The sequence below is a fragment of the Diuraphis noxia genome, unplaced genomic scaffold (genome assembly GCF_037042655.1).
Source record: "Diuraphis noxia isolate RWA-SAM2 unplaced genomic scaffold, SU_Dnox_SAM2 contig0003, whole genome shotgun sequence".
In the NCBI taxonomy this organism is placed as follows: domain Eukaryota; kingdom Metazoa; phylum Arthropoda; class Insecta; order Hemiptera; family Aphididae; genus Diuraphis; species Diuraphis noxia.
In genome coordinates, this window is record NW_028301713.1 from 68,020,314 (window position 1) to 68,043,011 (window position 22,698).

General features: G+C 31.9%; 1 protein-coding gene across 1 annotated transcript in view; it reads right to left on the reverse strand.

The window, feature by feature from the left end:
• Positions 1–8,985: 8,985 nt before the first annotated feature.
• Positions 8,986–22,698, reverse strand: part of Zip48C (Zinc/iron regulated transporter-related protein 48C) — a 43,555-nt gene continuing 29,842 nt past the window's right edge. Inside the window, exons 5-7 of the mRNA XM_015519788.2 lie at positions 19,707–19,805; positions 15,625–15,783; positions 8,986–9,241 (exon numbers count right to left, since the gene is read on the reverse strand). Of these exons, the coding sequence (XP_015375274.1) occupies positions 9,163–9,241; positions 15,625–15,783; positions 19,707–19,805 (337 nt within the window). The 3' untranslated portion in view covers positions 8,986–9,162. The remainder of the gene's footprint in view (positions 9,242–15,624; positions 15,784–19,706; positions 19,806–22,698) is intronic.

Sequence of the window (22,698 nt, forward strand, 5' to 3'; positions counted from 1 at the left end):
ACTACCTATACAAATCGATTTTATTATGTGCTACAGATTTTTAGTATTATTGTTTTTTTATTTACTTATATTTTAGAAATTTTCATAAAATATTACGTTTGGTAGTTAAAAACTTAAAACTGGTCGAATTTTAAGACTTAGTCTTACTTTGGAGACACATTGGCTAAGTTAATAAATTCAGTTTTAATCAAAATAGGAATAGAATAGATGATTCTGCTGTTATAAAAACAACACTTTTGGTGAAATATGATTTTATTTACACTTTGCACATATTGTTGGATTTATTGTATTTGATATTCTAACTTGAACTAGTGGTTTATTTTCTCTGATAAATTTTATAAAACTATAATTAAAATGTGTTTCAATTTCAAGCTACATAACACATTTTGAAAGAATTTTTATGAATGTAATTTTATATTCTACATAATATACCTATTTCCATAAAAAAAAAAAATTGATATTAAATAATATTATAGCTACTTACTATGATTTCATAACAATTAATAATTGTTGGGGGAAAAAAAAACATATATATACTCCAATAGAAGAATAACTCAAAATATTTAAATATTTTCAAATTATTATTTTAATTTTATGCATAATACATTATAATTCCTAATAAAAAGAGGAAAAAATGTAATGGCAATATTGTATATAAAATCCCATGCGGAATCGTTTTCTAAAATCTCTATACCTTAATAATTATTACACATATTACATTTATTTTTAAGTTATATTCTATTAATAGATTAGTAAGAGAATTACATACCGATAATAAGAGACCCAATGATATATTATAATTAAAAAAAAAAAAACAAATTATTTAGACTTACCTTGTCGTAAAGGTTTTTATTCTTAAATTATGATATCGAATGAGTGAAAGAAACATCATTATTACAAAAGCGAAAATAATATATTCATCTTAAAATGTATTAATTTAACTGTCGAAAGGGGGTTTGTTGAAAATAATCTGGTATAAGGATGTTGATATCTCTGGTAAGCGTGATACATTTCTATATCCAATGTAATTTTCATTTAAAAACATTCGATTCTTGACGTTATCTTATCAAAACGTAAACGCGTTAATCTCTTTGAGAATAATAACATATTGTAACTAAACCTCTCGTACACATTGAATATGTAAAATGTTCCTTATAAACTTACCACAGAAATAAAACACTATGCGTATTAGGTACAGTATAAATCTACTTTTCATACTATTAGCTACAACAACTCATAATCATACCATTCATACACCGTTGTTGTAAATTCTGAAATAAAAAAAACCCCGTGATATTTATGGGGTAATAATTACAAATTATTTTTAAGTTTTTTATGTTACAGTTTTGTACTCAAACAAGCGACTTACGTAAAAATAAATAATAGGCTCACGGCCTGTACGATATTTTCCTGGGAAAATATTAAATTGCCATGATTTTAGGATCATAACTGTCAGGAAAGATTAGTTAAGTTATTAAATCATATAGATCGGGTTAAAAAAATGTATTATAAAAATATACGAAAACACAATGAATCAAACATGTGTATTCAGAATAATATACATATATGGATACTGTGTTATATGACACCTATATATAACCATAATTAGCGAATAATAAATTGAACTATATAAGTATTAAGTACGTTACATGTATTTTAAGAATAATTGAGAATGCAAAAAATATATTTAATTCACAACCGGAAGTTCGTAAGATTTTCACACGCTACTTTGTTCTAATTTTTTAAATATTAATATCCAGACTTATGCAGCAGGCGGCAGTTTCGTCGTAAAAAAAATCACAAATGACACAAGTCTACTATAATTTCTTCACCAAATTGTTTAAAAAAAAGCAAATAAAACCGGAAGTCGTCAATTTCAGTTCACAGACTGTATAAACAACTCACAAACCACAATATTATTTCACAATTTTGTGACATTTTAATGTTCAAAATTGGACCACAACGCTGAAAGAAAAACGACTGGTAAATTAATCAACAAATGTTGATCATTAAAAATGTAGATAATGCTTATATAGTTTAATAGTAATTTTTTGATTTTAAAATATTTTTATGCATTAATTACATAATAGATATATTATCATAGTTGCGTTTGATGAATTTAACTCTTTTCATAGTCACCATTGCCATTAAAAAGTACACTTAAATGGTGAGATGTATACTTTAAAGTTGTTGTAATAAAATTTGAAAAAAAAGCAATACTGGTAAGTTAGAAAATATAATTTCGAACAAGAATATGAGATTATCGCACATCGTATGTAAATACCTATATAAATGTATTCATTATGAATATTTTTATTAAAAAGAAAATTGTACACGTATTATGCATTTATGCCATACAAATAAGTTACATATGGGAAATATAAAAAGTACCTAGGTCAGCATTTCGGTGGTGGATGTTTGTCCATCGTCCCTTCGGTCCTCGGACAGGATAGTGTAATTTTACTGTATTCGATTTGAATGCAATGCTTGCATTTGATGAAAAACGATTCTGAGCGGACGAGGGAATCTTTTTTAGTTAATTTTATTGATGGTGATAAACAAAGCGTTATATAAGAACAGCTTAAGAACGATTTATATAAATAGGTAATTTATATAATTTTAATTTTAATTAATTATAATTAGGAAATATCATAAAAATGAAAAAATATATAAAATAAAAGAAAAAGCTCAAAAGTCGCTCAAATGTTTTGAAAAATTTACCATGTCTAGGTAAGGATAAAATAAGTAAACAACCCAAATTTCAAGTTTTACTTATGTCTTTAACCGAATTACAACAAAAAACTCCCAAAATTAAAATGTCTATAAGGTAGCTCAAAATTGGTTAGAATTTTCCGAACTTTAAACCGAAAGGGATAAAATTTAAAATACAACAAAAAAGATCTCTTGTCATTTTTCATTTGAAGCAATATTTCTGGTAGAAAACATCGTCCGAAATTATTTAATGTTATGAAATTGTACGTTTTTTTCTCCTTTAACCGCTTTTATTTCGAGTACCGTTTCGAAAATCGAAAAATGGCCTCTCTAAAGTTTCGGATCAAGAAAATTATACCTTTCAGAAATGATGCTACACTTGATACTTTTGAGCAAGTTTAGAGGAAGAAAAAGTGTTTACAGAATAAAAAAGAAAAAGAAATAAACTTCATTGTAAGACCACCAATACATTCCTCGCTCCGCTCAGAATCTAAAAAATTAATAGAACTATATAAATTGATATTATTTAAATATGATGACAAAAAAACATAATATGATAATATACATTGTCAGTATTTAAACCAATAATGTGCTTGTGTCGTCTACATGTCTGCAAACCATCACCACAACGGCTCTAACCAAAACTCGTTTTAATCGCATTGAATGACGTCAAAGAAACATAATAATAAATTACTATAAAAAATATTTTTGTTGCCCGATCTACCACAATATGCCGACATAATCGACGGACGCGAAACCACGAGAGAACAATTTTTGTACGCATAATACGACTTTTTACATCTAGATTATATTAAGTGATCATGGGTATTATAAAAATATTTTTATTTTTTTTAAGTAATTAGAAACATGTGTGAAAACGTTCTGGATTCCCAAGTAAAAACGTGTTTTTGAGTATGCTGTTTTCATAAAAATAATGGACCAAGTCAATAATTCAAAAACTAGATTTGGAAATAACGTAAAAAAAAACTAATTAAATAATCAGATTTCGTTACAAGTGGACAATTCTTGTTTTTTTTTTCTTTCGGGTTATGTCAAATATGATGTATATTGTATACCTATAACCTATACATACCTATCTTAACAAATATCTAGCTAGTACCTACCTAATAATGTAAAATATACATTATGTTAATTTCGTCCTTTTTTTTGTTTTTGGTATAGATATTCCGGTATATTATACTGCGTTCGACATCGTAAACGTTCTTAAAAAACCCTTCCAGTTTAAAACGATTGATAAATTATTACTTATGTGATAAACGATATTATATTTAGAAATTATTCTCGATGTGTATTTATATAGGTTAAAATATATGACGTGCAAAAATCTCGTGTTTTCGATAGGATGTCTTCTCTATACATCATCGTGTCCACCGTGCGATATTCAAAGTGGCGTCGACTCAAAAATGAACTGCGTAATATATATATATAATACAGTTATAGTATTACATATTTGATTCGTGTGTGGATATGTGTAATATATAAAATGCTAATTAATTTTGGGTCAATCGTTCAATTTATTGAATGAAAAAAAAATGTGATTAAAATGTTCATCTCACATGTTACACAACATACGAATATTTAACTCCATCATTGATAAGACTTATCTCATAGATTATACGTATTTAACGGCACGTTTATATTATTATACACGACTATTATTATTATTATTATTATATTATTATAGGTATGATGCGAGTGCAAGTACAGTAAAACGAAAATAAATCCAATGTGAAACTTTTACAGGCTAATGACCTCTGCTGTCGAAGCTTTTGCTCTTAATAAAAAAAAAAAATCCAATCTGAATCCATGATGATGTATACGTAGTTTTATTTACACACACAAGACACAGCGGTGTGTCTGTGTTAGTTTTATTTAGATATAAACATATTATAATATGAAGTCGATGCGAACAATTGCCATTTCGGAACGAGTATATAGAATTTGTTCCGATGGATCGGTTGGGGTTTTTCAAAATAAAACATAATAACCCTTTTCTTTTCAACTGGCTTTCTCTGCAGGCCGGTCGTTCGGTATATATAATATACCCAAGCTACGCATGTATAATATTACAATATTATACACATATGTATCTACAATAATTATAATATACACAATACACGCGTATATATCATGATTCATAAATTTATAATATACACATTGGTGTATTATGAGCGTCTCGCGATTTTTTATCGCGTGTGTGCTTTATAGACGCGCACTGGGTCAAAAAATAATACCTAATAAATTAGTTAACAATAAACAATCGTGGCGGGCGATTAAAATTAAAATAATAACTTATACGCGAGCAGATATACAGTTTTAATAGTAGAGGGGTGACCGGCCGGGGAACGAGAAAAAAAATTACTGCGATGGTTTCGGTTAGTGTGTGTACTGTCTGAGTGTGTCTATGTCAGTGGGGAGGGAGTATTTTTTCCACGATTAAAACAACAGCTGCCGTTACCGCTGTCGCCGCCACTTTGTGTGCATACATACATACATATATATATATATATATATATATATATATATATATATATATATATATATATATATGATTATTATTATTATTATATATAAACAAAATAATATGTGTATGTACGGTTTGAGCTGTGGCGGCGGCGGTAAAGTCGTCACCGGAAACGCGGGGTCGTTCACCCGGTCCGAGCCGCCTTCCTGTGTTCTACATTACACACACACCACGTACATCATCATCCCGTCCATATTCCTTTTTCTTCAGCCCAACCGGATACACACAATATGTGTGCGTGTGTGTACACCGCGGCAGTGTGCCTTATTATTAGCAGAATTACGCGCGCGCGGCGCGACAGCCTTCCCTCTTTACCGCCATCGCCACAGGATCGGTCTTTCCCCCACCCTCTCTACCATACGACGCGTGATATACGGACAAGATGATATTATTTTTTAGTAATGACTGAACAAATTTAATATGAAAAATAAATAATTTATGTACATCGTTCAAAAAAAAAAAAAAAAAATGGAATTCCTTATTTGTCACGAATTGAAGTTTTCGGTGATGAGTTCGATTGAGTCGCGGTATTATAGGTCCCAACATAATTATAGTTTCTAATATAACCTATATTTTTTTTTTACGAATCTTCCCAACCGTTAGATTATTCATAATCCGATGCCAACATGCCATTAGTTCGTGAGAAAATTATAATTCTTTTGTTGTATATATATTGATATTGACCATTATAATAATAAATCTATCGTTGAATCGTGCAGCCCATACACAAAATGTGTTATAACTTATGAGCTGTAAACGATGTTAAAGAGTGAAAACACGTGTTTCTATTACACCGGAAACGAAATCGATATTAAATCTATTTCGTTCTAAAATCCGTTTAAATCAAAAGAACAATATTGTGTTTACGTACGTTTATTGATAACAGATTGGTACGAACAAATAAAAGTTTGAATATGTAATAAAAGGTAATTTTAATAGTATTCGCTCATGCCCCGATTGTAAATTGAAAGAGGAATAAAAATAAATTGCTATGAGGCATATAGGACATTAATAATTACTGTAGGTATACGTTTTAGTATTTCAGGGTAGCAACAGCAATTTGTGTGGTTTACAGCAGTATGATACTGCTATATTATCAGGGGAGGGATGTGTAATAATATTCTCCTACACAATTTTATATTTACGTCGATGGTTACACGAAAAGGCGGAAACGAAGAGTGAAAAGGACGAAACATGATTCAGAAAAATAATACTATACGAGTATATAATAGCTAACTAATTTATCTAAAAATTAAATTTAAAAAAGTAAATAATTTGTTATTAGTTACTGAGGCGAAGGAGGAAAGAAACACAACACAATGTTCGAATAATGTGTTTCAGACAGTCAAATAGGTATGAATTATACAATCTATATTATTATTATGTATACAGCCGGACTGCCGGATGATAGCCAAAACTCATATGAATACAACGTATACAATATACATATTTAACGATATATTTATAAATGTTATATATGATATATATGTGTAATATATTTTACATGGAGACTCCGAAAACAATAAATTTTGATAAAACAATTTCTATTAATTAAAATTATTTTCGATTGCCAAATAGCAGGGATACTTGACACAATAACACGCACTTTAGTAAACGCCTTAGACTTCTGGCTTCATTTTATACTACGGACATAAACAAGTTAAGTAGAACTTTACTGTATTCACCTCACACTTCACGGTATACAACCAATCACCATCATAATTTTTATATTATCTGTTAGATTATTTTTTTATCAACTGATAGTATATGTATATTCTATATTGAGTATTATAAATGTATTTTGATATAGGTATAGGGCATGGGTGTTGACCACAATCATTAATGCGTGTGCTCAAGAATTTTCCGGCGTTTCTGGCTCTATACACATTGTTGCACAAATCCAACAGTACCCCCCCCCCCCCCAAAAAAAAAAAAAAAAAAAAAAAAAAAAAAAAAATAAGAAAAAAAAATAAAATAAAATAAAAAAAATAAAAAAAATACTAATAGCCATAGATGCCAAATCTTATGAGTTTAGATTAATAATAATAATAAAAAAAATATTGATGTATATTATTTAACATACTTACCATATTATGTAACTTACTATTCTATATTTCTATAATACAATAATGAATTAGGTAATAAACACTAAACAGTAATCAGTTACGCGTGTATAAGAGATTCTGATGCTCCATTTTTTAATTGAACGCATCTACTGTTCACAGCTGAATCGTTATTTTCAACATGATAATCACATCATGTTCAATCGCATTTGTCCCACTCAAAAATCGCAATTTTACTGATAAAATAGTACAAGTAGTTTTTATATTTAAAATGGTTTTCGTTAAGAACTAGTTTTCATTTTTCATTTAACTTTTTCTGTTTATCGAACTCTTCGTTCGAATTGAGTACCAATTTAATTTTAAAACTATACAGGTACAGCGGTTTGTGTAAACCTAAAACTATACCAGTCAAGCGCTTATATAATTTCCCAAGAAATTACAGAGAAATTGGATGTATCTACTGTAAGCGCAATAATTCCGCTTAAGTTTTTCCATTATATTATACCGTATAAAAATGCAGAAGCCCCCCCCCCCCCACCATATATTTATTTTACTAAATTAAAATTAATATAGTGATAAAATGTGTGCGTGGGTTTTTAGATTTTACAACAAAAATAATATCAATATTAAGGAAAACTGGCTATACCGTCCCTACGAGTTTTATCATTATATGTATATCTATGTAAGGGTGTTTGGGTAGAGATGAGAGCAATACATACCTAAAGAAGTTAGGACAAACAAAAATAGGCGAAACGCCCATTCTGTAGTCGTTCAACGATGCGCAGCGGTCACGTGTTCGGTAATGATGTCTAATCGAGTCTCTGGGCCGTTTATCATCTCAATTTGATGGTATAACTGTATAAGTAGTACTGATTAGTCAATACGCATACAAATTGTATCATTTGTAGGTATGTGTAGTGCATACGATTGAACACAATAATTATAAATATTACACATTTTAACATTTATAATTTATAATACATGTGTATCATAGGCGGATCCAGAGTTTTATATTTGAATGTGCCCGGCTCTTATTTGTATTTATTTTATTATATTACAGAGGGAATGAAGCTATAAACAAATCACATCACATTAAATAATGAAAAAATAAATGAAATACAAATTACCAAAAGTATTATCATTATCATTAGTATTTTTTTATCGTTATCAGCGCGACGTTGATTTCCAAGAAAAGGCAATATTTTTTCGCTAAAAATAGTTACCACCGCCATTAGACTGACCGTGACGTTCTCGTATTGACGACAATAACATTGAATAATAATATAATTTAACAATAACGTTAAACAAATACGTGTAGAACTGTAGACAATAGACAGGGTAGCGATTTAAATTCTTCATTAATAATGTAAAATAACAAAATTATTGATTAAAAAATGCATGTAATTATAATTACTTTTATTAAATTTTTATTATTTCAGACTGATTCAGAACACTTTCAGTTATACTTGCAAAAAACTAAAATTAAAGTAATGTGTATATATTATATTATTAATTATTATTATTTAGTATTATTTAATTTTTTCTCTTTACATCAGGGTGTACCAAGGCACACCCGGCACACTCCGTAGATCCGCCTATGTGTATTATACATTTATAGTTTATACCCCTACTTAGCGGTGTAAGAAAAAAAAAAGAATAAATGTGTAAATAAATAAAAATATTTTATATTTTCAACATGCATTGATATTGATTAGCATATACAACTTAAGTTAAGTCTATAAATAAATTGCATTAAATATAGGATAGGTGAATCAAAAAAAAAAAAAATTAATAATAATAAGGGTCAGTGTAGGAAAAAATGACGGGTAATACCTAATGAAGTCAACCGAGTCCCACGTCCAATGACATCATCACGACGAATCCCACGATACAACACCAACTGGCCAGCTTCCCGTTGCCACTGTAACAAAATTAAACACGGTGATTCGATTAAATGGCAACGTGTGTCCGACAAAATATGACAATGATCGTTGTCGTTGCTCCGGCTTTTCGAACAAGAATATAGTATTATAGGTACCTAGCATACATAGTACAATATGTTGGCCAAAAATTAACCCCCGGCTTCTGTGGCCTGTGCACATCCGGGCTTCGGCGGCCTGTTCAAAGGTGTTTGTTAAAGTTAAAATATGTTTTCTAGCTGGCAGCTTTGCAGTAGAATCGTAAGAGATTTGGCAAATACACTGTAGATTTTATTAAAAATCGATTTTCTCTTAAAATTACTATTGTTGTTATTCCTGAACTTGGTTCAGCACAGGTCTTACGGTCAAGGAACATAATATAAATAAATACGTAACCACAGAAATCATAAGTAAAAATGTGTTGGAATAGTTTGACCTATGTTTTCAAGGCCCGAAGACCCGATCACACATCTAAACAGTATAATTACAAAAATTTGTCATAAAGTACCTATACCCAAATAATTTTCAAGTTATAAATTTGTCAATCATCAATGATTGACAAGGACACATGTATATCTAAAATGGTAAAACACGGTACATTATATTATTTTATAGAACATGATTCACCAAACATGCTCAACCATATTTTTTTCTTGGAAATATACATTAATTCAAATTTTCATTTTTTGAATTTTTAAGTATACTTAAAATCGAATTTCAATTTTTTTACACCATTTAAGCAGCATTTATGCTGAAGGCGATACAAAACATCTCTTATAAAAATGGAGGAACCACCCTTCACCAAAATACATTTTTAAGTAGCCTATTGACGAATTTTTGGAAATTTTGATCGAATACAAATCTCAATTTATTCAAACAAGTAGTTTTCTGAAATATTAATATTATTTAAGTATATGATTGTAGTGGTTTAGAAGATATTATTGAAGCTCATATTGAAGCGATTTTTTAAATATTTCATTTTCAAGCAAGTTATGGGTATGTGAAGTATTAAAAATTAAAATTGACCGTATCTCAATTGAAAATTGAGTTAAAGGCAACTTTAACTAAACTTAAAAAAATAATAGTTAATATTCAATTAATAATGATCCGTCAATAGATGTAAAGGATAAAAGGGGGTGAGTAAATGGGTAATGAGCATGATTGGTGATAATACTTCACATTTTTTTTTTTTAAACCAGCATGATATAAATATATATTTTCATAATAGTTTTATATACTTTTATAAAAGCGCGAAGTAGCTGCAGTGCATGAACGCAGCTTGGTAATCTAGAGATATTAATATAATATTTTTGTTTTTATTACAATTAGGGGGGTCAAAAAATGTCGGTTATAAATATAAACCTAATAGAATTTACCGAAAAGACGGTTAAGTCACGTGTGATTAAAACGAAAATCGTTTCCGATCGTGCAGTATAACTTGCAGCATACTGCAGTCATTTATTGTCCCGATAATATTATTATCGTGTGTACTGATTTTGGAGACGAAACGTCATATCGTCGCGTCGTTTCGGACAATTAAAAATAAGATGCGGGCGGCTGCGACGGCGTCGGCAGCGACAGCCTCCGCATTTCGGTTACAAGGCCGCGGCGGCCGGACGAAGTATCGATGATGATGATGATGATGATGATGATGATGATAATAATAATAATAATAATAATATGACGGTGCAGCAGCGGCGGCCCATTCATGACGAACGTCGGCTAGCGTTAAACACCATAGTAGGCAATAGAGGTCGTGATAGTCGATGCCGTGCCGCCGCCACCACGCGATCGCTCACTCGCTCGCTCTCACTAACGACCAAAGAAATTGTCTAATTGTGTGTGTGTGTAGCGTGGTTGTACTGCTGCATTCCTGGCGTCAAAGGAGATTGCATACAGAGATTTTACAGTTATATGACCCCCAGAGAGTGAGAAACCATTGATATTATATTATTACATACGTGCGCGACAGCAGCACCGTCAGGGTCACACGTTATGTACGCATATATAATATTATAATAATAATACTATAATAATGTTGTACCTATTATTGATAGGTATGCACCGCACACTACGCGACACATAAACTCATGCACACCACACCAGGGCGGAGTGGGTGTGAGTATATCAAATAATAATAATAATAGTACCTACCTCCTATATTATAATCTATAAATATAAATAAATGGATTTTTGTCGATCTGTCTGTTTGTCTTTTATGCATTCCTAAACGGTTGGACCAATTGCGACGAAATTTGGTACAGAGATATATTAGACCAATAGGCAGAAGATAGGCTAAGCTAAAAAGTGATAGGCCCAATCCTAGGAGGTGCTCAAACAGACATTTTGAGAATTACAATGGAAATTTTTGTTTCTTTATACCTAAATGGTTGCTGTTAGTGTGAAATAAATTATTATCCCTGAATTTTTTATAATTTATTTCCATGGCATGTGTGTTTATGGCATTACAAGTTTTTATTGATATTTTGTGTTTTCTCATCACATTGCCAAAAAATGTCTGTAAAATAAAAGCAATAACGATAAATGAGTTAATATTGACAAAGTAGTTTTCCAAAATCTACCTGCAAAAAATCGCAGAAATTGTCAGTGGCTCAGTGCACGGTTAACATTGGCAGCCAAAATCTATGATGTAAATACAATCAACATCATCATTCTAAACAATATTCTAGGCGACACTATTAGTCCATCGATACCGTAATGAATCAAGACGAACTTGTCCAAAATTCAACTGAATTCTTAAATTCAATTGATTTACCAGGCATGCCACCGCCACATTCTAACATCGAAATTTGGCGTGTCCATCATTCTTCTACGAAATATCAATCAACCACGACTCTGCAATAGTACCAGGCTTAGGCTTTCAGTGAACAAGTTTACAAACAACATTATCTATGCTATAACTTTAAACGGAATATTTAAAGGCGAAGATGTGCAATGTACTGTTGCCACGCATCCCAATGATTCCAACAGGTTTGTTTTTCGAATTCAAACATTTGTATATTTTCCGGTCTGACAAAGCACAAGGACAGTCGTTACAAGTGTGTGGACTGAATTTGAAAATTCCATGCTTCTCACATTGACGTAGGAAAACCTTCCGATTTGTTTGAGTACGTACCAGAAAGAAGAACAAAAAAATGTGTATCCAAATGCATTTCAATAAATATCATTCAATTGAACTGTCAGACTCGTCTCTATAAGACGAATAAAATTACATAATAATAAACCAAATTGAATATCGTTGTAAGATTATTACTCAATATATTTTAACAGTTATCTATCCATATATGAATAAAAATATATGGGTACTACTAGCACAGTCACAGGTAATGAATATAAAACAGAATTTGAGACATATTAGAGATAGTATTTTTAACGGGATACAAAGTGCACGGGTTCAGTTAGTATCTACAATATATATAAATATCATGTCACAGTGTTAGTTATTGAACACCTCCAAAACCACTTGGCTGATTTTCATCAATTTTTTTGTGTATATTCGGTAGGTCTGAGAAAACGTTTTAGGCTAATTTAAAAATGGAATTTTTCACCTCCCGCAGGTGCTCAAACAGGAATTTTGAGATTTACGATAGAAATATTTGTTTATAAATAGTTACCATGGGTTTTAAAGCTATATAATAATAATTATTATTGGATTGAACTTGGTTACAAATGGTTGGTATGGATTGCATGGTACATAACGCATGGACAACGAAGAGTGGAGCAAAGACAAGCGCATCGATTCGTAGTTGACACACGCAAAGCAAAAGATCGACATCGCCAACAAGTACATCGAGCTTTTACATCCAATTCATTCCTTAGTCTAGCATTCGAGTATATGCTCGATATTGAATATTAAGCTCATTCAAAAGTAGAGATTGGTGCCTATATTGACAAAGAATGTCTGCATTGTAATGCCTTTGAATTCAAAAATGAGCCATCCGGTATGTTTTGTGCGTCAGGAAAAGTGAAACCATCGGAAATTGAAAACACTGAAATTAATCGTGAACTGCAATATAATACTGTAGAATTGGCAGCGAGTGGTTACAATGTACCACTACTAAATAGCGTACAAAGAACCATTTACGACCGCATTATGCTCGCAGTTTCAGCAGGACAAGATGGATTATTTAATTTGGACATGCCACATGGAACTGGAAAAACATTTCTCATTTCTCTAATTCTCGCAGAAATACAATCAAATAATGGCATCACATTTGCCGTTGAATCATCTGGAATTGCAGCAACTTTATTGGATGGGGGCAGAACAGCTCATTCAGCATTTAACCTGCCACTAAATATTCAAAATAATCCAGACGCAGTGTGCAACATTAAAAAAAAATCTCCATGGCTACAGTGCTGAAACGGTGCAAAATTATCATCTGGGATGAATGCACTATGGCACACAAATATTCGCTTGAAGCATTGGACAGGACATTGAAAGACATAAAAATTAATGACAAACTATTTGGTGGTACTGTGTTACTGATATAACATACAATAATGAGATCAACGCTAGCTTGAAATCGTCACGACTGTGGCGTTATGTTGAAAAAGTGCAATTTAAATTAAATATGCGCGTTAAAATGATTCAAGATCCATCCGCTGAAACATTCTGTAAACAACTGTTAGATATCGGCGATGGAAAAGTAGCTTTACATGAAGATACTGGATGCAAAAAATTGCCAAATGATTTCTGCACAATCATTAATTCGCAGAATGATCTCATTGACCAGATATTTCCTGATATACTAACATAATAATTAAAACCCTGAGTGGTTAGCAGAAAGAGAAATTTTAGCAACAAAACATGTGGATGTCAGCGATTTGAATTACAAGATACAACAGTTGTTGCCAGGGTCTTGGTGTCGTACAAATTGATACAATATTGAAACCATAGAGTAATATATATTACTCTATGATTGAAACGATACAATTTGCGATACCAAAGAAACTGTAAATTATCCAACAGTTTTTGAACTCATTAGATTTTCTAGGCATGCCACCACACTATGTACAATTGAAGGTTGGATTTGCTTCGTAATTTGAACCCGCACCAACGCTGTGCAATGCCATGCGATTAGTCATTAAAAAATTTATGAAAAACGTTATCGAAGCCAGCATTTTGAATGGCGAGTTACAAGGAGAAGATGTATTATTACCACGAATCCCTATAATTACTACAGATGTCCCAATTGAATTCAAACTGGTTCAATTTCCAATAAGATTGACATTCGCGATAACAATCAATAAGTCTCAAAGCCAAACGATGTCTGTTTGTGGCTTAGATTTGGGTGGGCACACCGTGTTTTTCACACGGTCAATTTTATCATTATTGTGGCGTGTAATCACATGGGTGTACTATCCAGTTTGTGTCGGTTAAAGATGCGACTCACTAAAAATATCGTTCACGCCATTGCACTAAGAGACTGATAGTGTTTTTTTTAATTTTCATAATATGTGATAGAGATGTAATTTGAAATTTTTAGTTACGATAATAATAGTACAATGAATTCAAAAAATTGATATTTTGTGTAAAGTTATTGTTCTCAGTGTTCTATTCCTCTTTCAGTCATACACCAGTTAAACACATCAACACACAATCATAATAGCTTAGTAATTTTTTATCTGACTACCAATATATTCATTAGAAATAATTTATACAGCAAAACAACGTTTACCGGGGGTCAGCTATATATTACTAGCTAAAACCTGTGCTATTCGTAGCCCGTTAAAAATCCTACCTCTTATATGGTTCAAGCTGTGTGTTAAATTCATTTAATGTGATGATACTAGCAGTATATTTTTATACATAGAGATAGATAACGATTAAAATATATTAAATAATAATCTTACAAAGATATTCAATTTACGTAGGCCTACAACTTTTTAACTTAGCCTATCCATAAGACCCATAGGTCTAATAAAAAACTCTGTACCAAGTTTCTTCACAATCGGTCCACCCGTTAAAGAATGTATATCAAACAGACAAACAGGACAAACAGATATATATATATAGCTATCTATTTATCTATATAACTACATCTATAAAAGTGGATTTCTGTCTGTTTATTATTTATGCATTCTAATTCCAATTGGTGGACCGATTGCAACAAAATTTGATATAATTATAATTACAGTCTTCATCCAAGCGTGGTTATTGGAAAACGGATAAATTATGTATATACTGTAAAGCATTTAAATAAAGGATAAACAAACAGAAATCCATTTTTATAGATATAGCTAGATATAGTGGAGGAGGATGCCGGAGTGGGCGCGGACTATATAGCGTATAATAGTAGTTGCCGCGTCGCTGCAATGACGTCCGACGTCCGTGTACAACATAATTGTACACTTATATTATTACCTGGAATTCGACTCCGGAATGATGTCGTTGACGACCACGTAAATCATCGCACCAGCGGCAAACGCAAGGGCGTAAGGCAACAGCGGCTTGATGAACGAAACGGCAAATATGCCCACGAGTCCGGCGATTGGCTCCACCATACCACTAAGTTGTCCGTACCTGTGAAGAAAAAATAATACATACACGACACGTAAATACATGACTACATCCGCAAGTGTTGTCTCCGTGCAGATGTAAAACATGGTAAATAGAAACTGTTTTGCGCGGGAAAGAATCTACAGAAGAAGACTATACTGCAGTCGTACTGTTCATAACTAAGAAACGAAATTTCCATCACATAAAAAAGTTGTAATATCACTTTTATTTTGTATTTGACATAGGAGCTACAAAAAAAGTTATTCAAGATTGAAAAACACAAAACTAATGGATTTTGACACAAATAATAACTCTTTACCTACAAGTAATATTAAAAAAATGAAAACGATATTTCACAGATAATGTTTTCATCTATATTTGGAGTCTAAACTATCACTACAGTCTACAGCATGAATGATTCTAACTCCACGTAAAACAGTTTTTACTATACATATATATATATATATATAAATTGTCATTTGTACAATTGCATATTATACGGGCGGGCATCTTTTTAATATAAATAGATGAAACATATTATAATAAAGATGACAAGAATCATCTCGTATAAAGGTTTCGAAACTCGAGGTCGACTGGTCACAGTATTGTACTCTGCCACCCTCCAAACACAAAAGCTCTATTTTTATTAAATGCTACAAAATAAACACTTTAAACACGCTCACGTGCATATATAGGTATGCGCTATAAACCATGATTATAAACACCCCATGAGATTGATAATATTAGGTGGATTAAGTTTATAACACCGACCCTCGGAAGTATAACTCGTATAAGATAAGTTAATTAGCTGCGTAGACGGGGATAAAACAAATCGATAAGGGGCGATTGGGGAGTTGAACACGATTTATTTAACTCGCGAATCGAAGGTACCAATATCGAGTATATAGGTTAACGCATATAAAGACTGCGTTTTGTAAATATAAGTACTGTGTACACGACCTTCCCCATCAACTCTCTGCAGGAATACACAAGATATAAAGTGTCTGTTAAATTATATTTGAAAATTAACTATAACATTATTAACTATAAACACCCGAAATGAAAATGCTGAAACGGCATGCGAAACGTTTCATGACATTGTGACATTTATAAATCAGAAAATATTTGCTACACGGAGGTATCTATTGTTAGTTTTTTATACGTAGGTCCCTATATACAACTCAGCTCGAATTCCCTGCTGTATAATAAGTTATAGAAATTAATAATAACAATATTTTAATAAATTCGTTTTTAATTTTGTGTGTATTAAGGCTATAGACGATTATAATTAATTATTCACGTAATCTGGTAATTATACAATGCCTATATAATATATATATATATATATATATAATACCGATCCATCGCACTAATAAATTATTAATGACATGTAATTCAGATCATCCAGTAACAACGAATTACACATAGTACATACGAATATATAGGTAGGTACTGTTAATATATACTTATATTATATATTATAACAGAGCAATGAACTTCTTCGACTGTTACCTAATAAACGGTCTATACATAGGTACTACACTAATATTATTGTATGTTTGTTTATTCGTTGTTCGTACAATAGCAATATAATTTTAATTCATAAATCTTCTGATACAACACACAATTTATTTAATATATTTTAAAACGTATTAGTTTATTTTCTTTAAACGGTTTTTAATTGGTCCATAATTAACTGATAATAAAATATCACGAATTTCTATACTTACGGTAATATTATAACACAACATTGAATAATATAAAAAGAAAAGTAAAACTATTACGTTTTTTAACAATCTTTTTATATACATCAATGATACGATTATCATTCAATAAAAAAAATGAAACAATTAAATAAAATCATTCATACCCTTAAAAATACAGTACATTACGTAATATTGTCCTTATTATGTATAGTTATCTACATAAAAAGATTAAATCGAGAATAATTTCACTGAATGGACGTGACATGTTTGGTGAAACAAAATTGAGTAGATCTATTTTAATTCAAAAACTGACATTTCTATCACAGCCCATAACAAGATAAAAATGGTTCCATTTTTGTCGAATCAGATAACTGTCCTTTCTGTTTTCACCCAAGGGGCCAATTCTTGAACGACATCTGTAGTTCCTTATTTGATTGTTATTTGAATTTATATGGATTTCGTATGCAAGAAATCTCGCTTAAAAATGGGCCTCCAAAACAGATTAAAAGATTTTATTATATACACAAACTTTCTCGTCATGAATTTATAAAATGTACGAAATTAATATTCGGAAAAACAATTAAAAATGAATTAATGATTTGCTTTATATACTAACAATGTTAACATAATTTAAAATGTAATTATAATATTGTATAAATGATTTTATGTTTACTAAGAATTAAAGATAAACACTACCTACCATTTTTACAGTTTTTTTATAATTAATAAATTGATATACTAAATTTTTGCGTATATTAGTCAGAAAAAGTCGATAAACTGTGCTAAGCAAATACGAATTCTAATTTATTAGGTTTTGTGTGAAATATTACAAAATGGGTTTAAGGGCGGATAAGTGGGTAACACTTTACGCCTATACTGTACATTAAGTGTCTAGAAACTAGAGTGTCACTGTAATGGATGGGTTAAATGTTAAGTTTAAATATGAATTCAACAATCATTGTAGGTATACTAAAAAAGATTTTGATCGAAGACTGTCTGTCAGCATATAATATTAATAAGTAAATTGTATGATATTATTGTGATTAAGAGGACGCCACATGGGCATATTTTATTGTCTCCATCTTACAAACCGTACAACATGGCATATTTTACATTCCCAATAATACTTTTTCGTCTGACATTTATAAAATTAGAGTGAATTTATTTCTAATAAAATTTAAACGAGAATATTATTTAGGACATCTCGGAGTATTTTATTGATATTATTAATTTTAAGTAAGTTATGACCATTTTTTTGTACATTTTAAAACAAACATAACTTACTTAAACATTTTAATATCATTAAAATCTTCCGAGATACCCTAATTAATATTCTTGCCTTCAGAATTCATAATATAGGTTAATATTAAGTAATAATGTATGTTAATAATATATTTGAGCAATTTGGACAACATGTCTTTTTATTACTTTCTCATACGACTATAACAAATATTTTTCAACAATTTTTAGGTATATAAGTGGTCTTAAATGCATTAAAATGGCTAAAATTAAGCAATGAATTACCAAGGAATAATTTCTCCACATATAAAGGTTGACGAAGTCTTTATTTTTTATGAACGCAACTATATATTGAATTATTGAGAGATATCACAATGTTAAGCTGAAAAATCAGTATTACACAACATAATATTATCGTAACTCGTAAGTGTATACAAAATATAAATTGCATAGTATATAATATAATATATGAAATCAGTAAGACTGTACTACAGTATCAAAAGAGAAAATAGGACCAATTTTTTTTCCATACACATACATCAACTATTTGATTTATGGTATCACCGTGGTATTTGTAGCAGCAATATACCAAACGGAAATCCGGATTTCCATAAACGCTACTTGTAGAATGTGTTCATTTTCCCGGTAGAGAACGAACCGCGCCTTGTAATTAGTGTGGTAATTTTCGAACTTATAAGAATTATAACGGTTTTATAACAAATAATATGTATACATTAAATTATTATGATGTATTTTTAATGGTCTATAAAACTCGACTCCCGATTTCTATATGGGCGGCGGAGGATTTGCGTCGGCGAGCATGACGGCGACGACGAGGAAAAAAACTACACATTACGTACTATAAACGCGCGTGTTTAAAGTATATGACCATAAGGTAAAAATAAGCATATAATGGTTGACCGACGATTCAAAGAATTCGATCTTCTGGTAGTCAACGTTCAATGACGGAGAGGAATAATTTTTAAAGGAATGGGCGCTTACCAAAAACTTTTCCATTTAGAACATCCGGCTGCTTGCAAGGGTAAACTGACAGCCAATCCTTCTGGAAAATTTTGTATGCCAATTCCCATGGCTAAATTTCTGAAACAACATGTATAAGGATAATTTTAATACTTCATTTAAATAATTATAATTTTTGCAGTCAATAATAGCGTCAATGTGCATTTCACAACTGTTGCAGCAAGATATATTTATTATTTATATATATACATATATTATTCTTTTAATGTCCAAAACCCCACCTACCACTCATCCACCTCCCAAAAAAAAAAATTCATTCACTGCGATAAGTGACCCACGTGAGACGCGAAAATGTATTCGGCGCCACTACAGCACTTGGGGCTGTGTATGTACTATACACATTGTGATAAATATTTCAGGTAGAATTTGTCTTCAATCCTTAAACTCATTTTTTCGTGTATTAACATATAGTAGATAATATACTATACGTATATAATATGTCGTACGGTTCTTTCAGACTTAAGGATCGTATATTAATTGTGTTACAACAGTCAGTGAATGTGGTTCGTATCTATACAAGACGAATTTTACAATCTAGAGTTGGAGTACCCGAGTACCTATATGCATCGGAGAATGCACGAAAGAGCGACGGAGACTTTTGTTGTAGTCGTCCTCACTTGTCGCCATAATGCACATTTCTTTTTGTTGATATGTCACTCAATAAATAATAATAGTATAACATAAATATAATATGCCGGGTAACAATAATAATATTATATTAATTGATTCGACGATTCCGGATTCACTAAAATTTCACTGACTAATCGCAAGAGACACTAAACAGTCGACGACCATTAGCTCCGCTACTAATTTTTCAAAATATGTCTAGTGATTATAATATTAACATTTTGAACATATAGGTAACTCGAGTTACAACAGATCTGTTGGTCCGTCAATAACAATTCTCATCGTTTCCTGCCCAACAAAATATATACAGTCGATTCGCGATAACTCGAACCTCGATCGACTCGAAAAATTTGACAAATCGAATTCACGAAAATCCTTCTCCTGTTTTATTTATTAGTATTTGATATTTTTGATAATTTATGCATAAATATCTCGACAAATGGATGTATAATAATAATTAATAACATGTAATAGAGAAAACGTCGAAAAACCGTGTAATAATAAAATTATATTATGTACATTTAAACGATATTGTTGGTGGTGGTGGTGGTGGTGGTGCTGCTGCACACGGCCTATAATACGTCTAATAAAGCAGACGACGACGACGACACAGCGACGGGGTACTGGGTTGTGGGCGCGTGAGTGCGCGTATACGCGATCGTGTGCTCGGCGTATATTATATTATAGCGGAATGGAACCGAGACGTGTACAGCTATTCGGAGAATGTGCGGAATGCGACGGATAAAAATCTCGTTGCCCCGGTTCAACGTGCCCACCGCCGCCGACGACCGTTCTCCAGACGCAAACATGCGCATTTATATTATATGTATAATAATAATATACGAGTGTACACAATACTACGCAGCCGAGTATTTCTACCAACACGTTTTTTCTTTCCCTTTTTTTTTTTTTACTTTTTTTTCCTTTCTATATTATGGAAGAGCTTAACGGCCGTTTCATCACCACGAGGTTGTCGGAGGGTTACAGTGGCGTGGTGGTGCGCCGCCGATAAACCCCTCGGGTAAATCGAAAGACGTACACACACGTCGTTATATTATTATTATTATTATGTATATATGAATGAATCAGAAAATATTCATTGAAACGCGCACTGCCGCCAACCGTCGCGCTTATGCGACGCTGGATAATAAATTATTATACTATTATCACTAAAGAATATAATATATAGTGTCTATACGGCCGTCCGCGGAGGGAAGAAACGAAAACCCTTCGACCCGGGGCAAAACGCAGCTAACGATGACGGTTACATTATACTTCATGTAGGGACCCACACATTAGGTGTGTAGGTACTGTGTAGGCGTTCGGTCGTTTCTGGAATAATAATATTTTAATTATTATTATCACCGTCTGCGGGGGGGTGGGAAACTGGTCGTCGGCGGTTAACTGGGCCGCCGCAAAGCGCACCGCGTGAGCGTGTGTGTGACACACGTCCGTGTAATAATAACGGGTCGAGGACGCGGCGGTGTTGGCGATGCGCGGAGACGATCACGGCGAGTAAGTGGCGGCGGCGTTCGAGTGAATGAACCGCGTGCGCGCGCATATGAGAATATTATATTATGTACTCTCGAGTCTTGGGGCGGTTGATGTGCGAGTGTGTGTGTGCGTTCAACTTGTAGCACCGGAATGTCGAGAAAAGAAAATAACGAAGAAAAAATAAACTTAAATGAAATAACGGCGACGATAAATAATACGTATAGGTAATGATAATGACAGTGATAACCGTTCACCTCGAAATTTTACGCGCGCACATTTATACAACTGAATCAGTGATCGATGCAGATCAAGGTTAAGATGAAGAAAGAATTCTTCAAGTAGCGTAACTTACTGTACGTATTTAGTAGTATAGAAGTTTGCACGGGTCGGATATAATATTATAACGAAATCCAATGGACTCTTGAGAGGCGCCGCCGGCCTTAGCAGCATACTTAGACAGAAATTCTAGACAACTCTAAAATATATCTTGTTGGTCGTTCTCGTTCGGAACACAAAGCGTTCTTCGGATCTCAATCCTTATCCCTCGAAATAACAGCGAGAAAAATTGGTTTGACATTTGGCGACATCGTCTTTCGGACTTTCTATCACGTACGTTTACACGCACGTTTACACGCACATACACAATAAACACATGGCGCGTCGCTTGGTTTTATTAAATTATAGATTTATGAAACGAAAACGATATTAATTTGTATCATATTGTAGTTTATCGAATATTTTGAGACAAAAACGATATTTGTATTTTCTTTTTTTTTAAACATCGAATATATAAAGAATAAAACGATTTTCTGATCTATCGTTCTAATATATG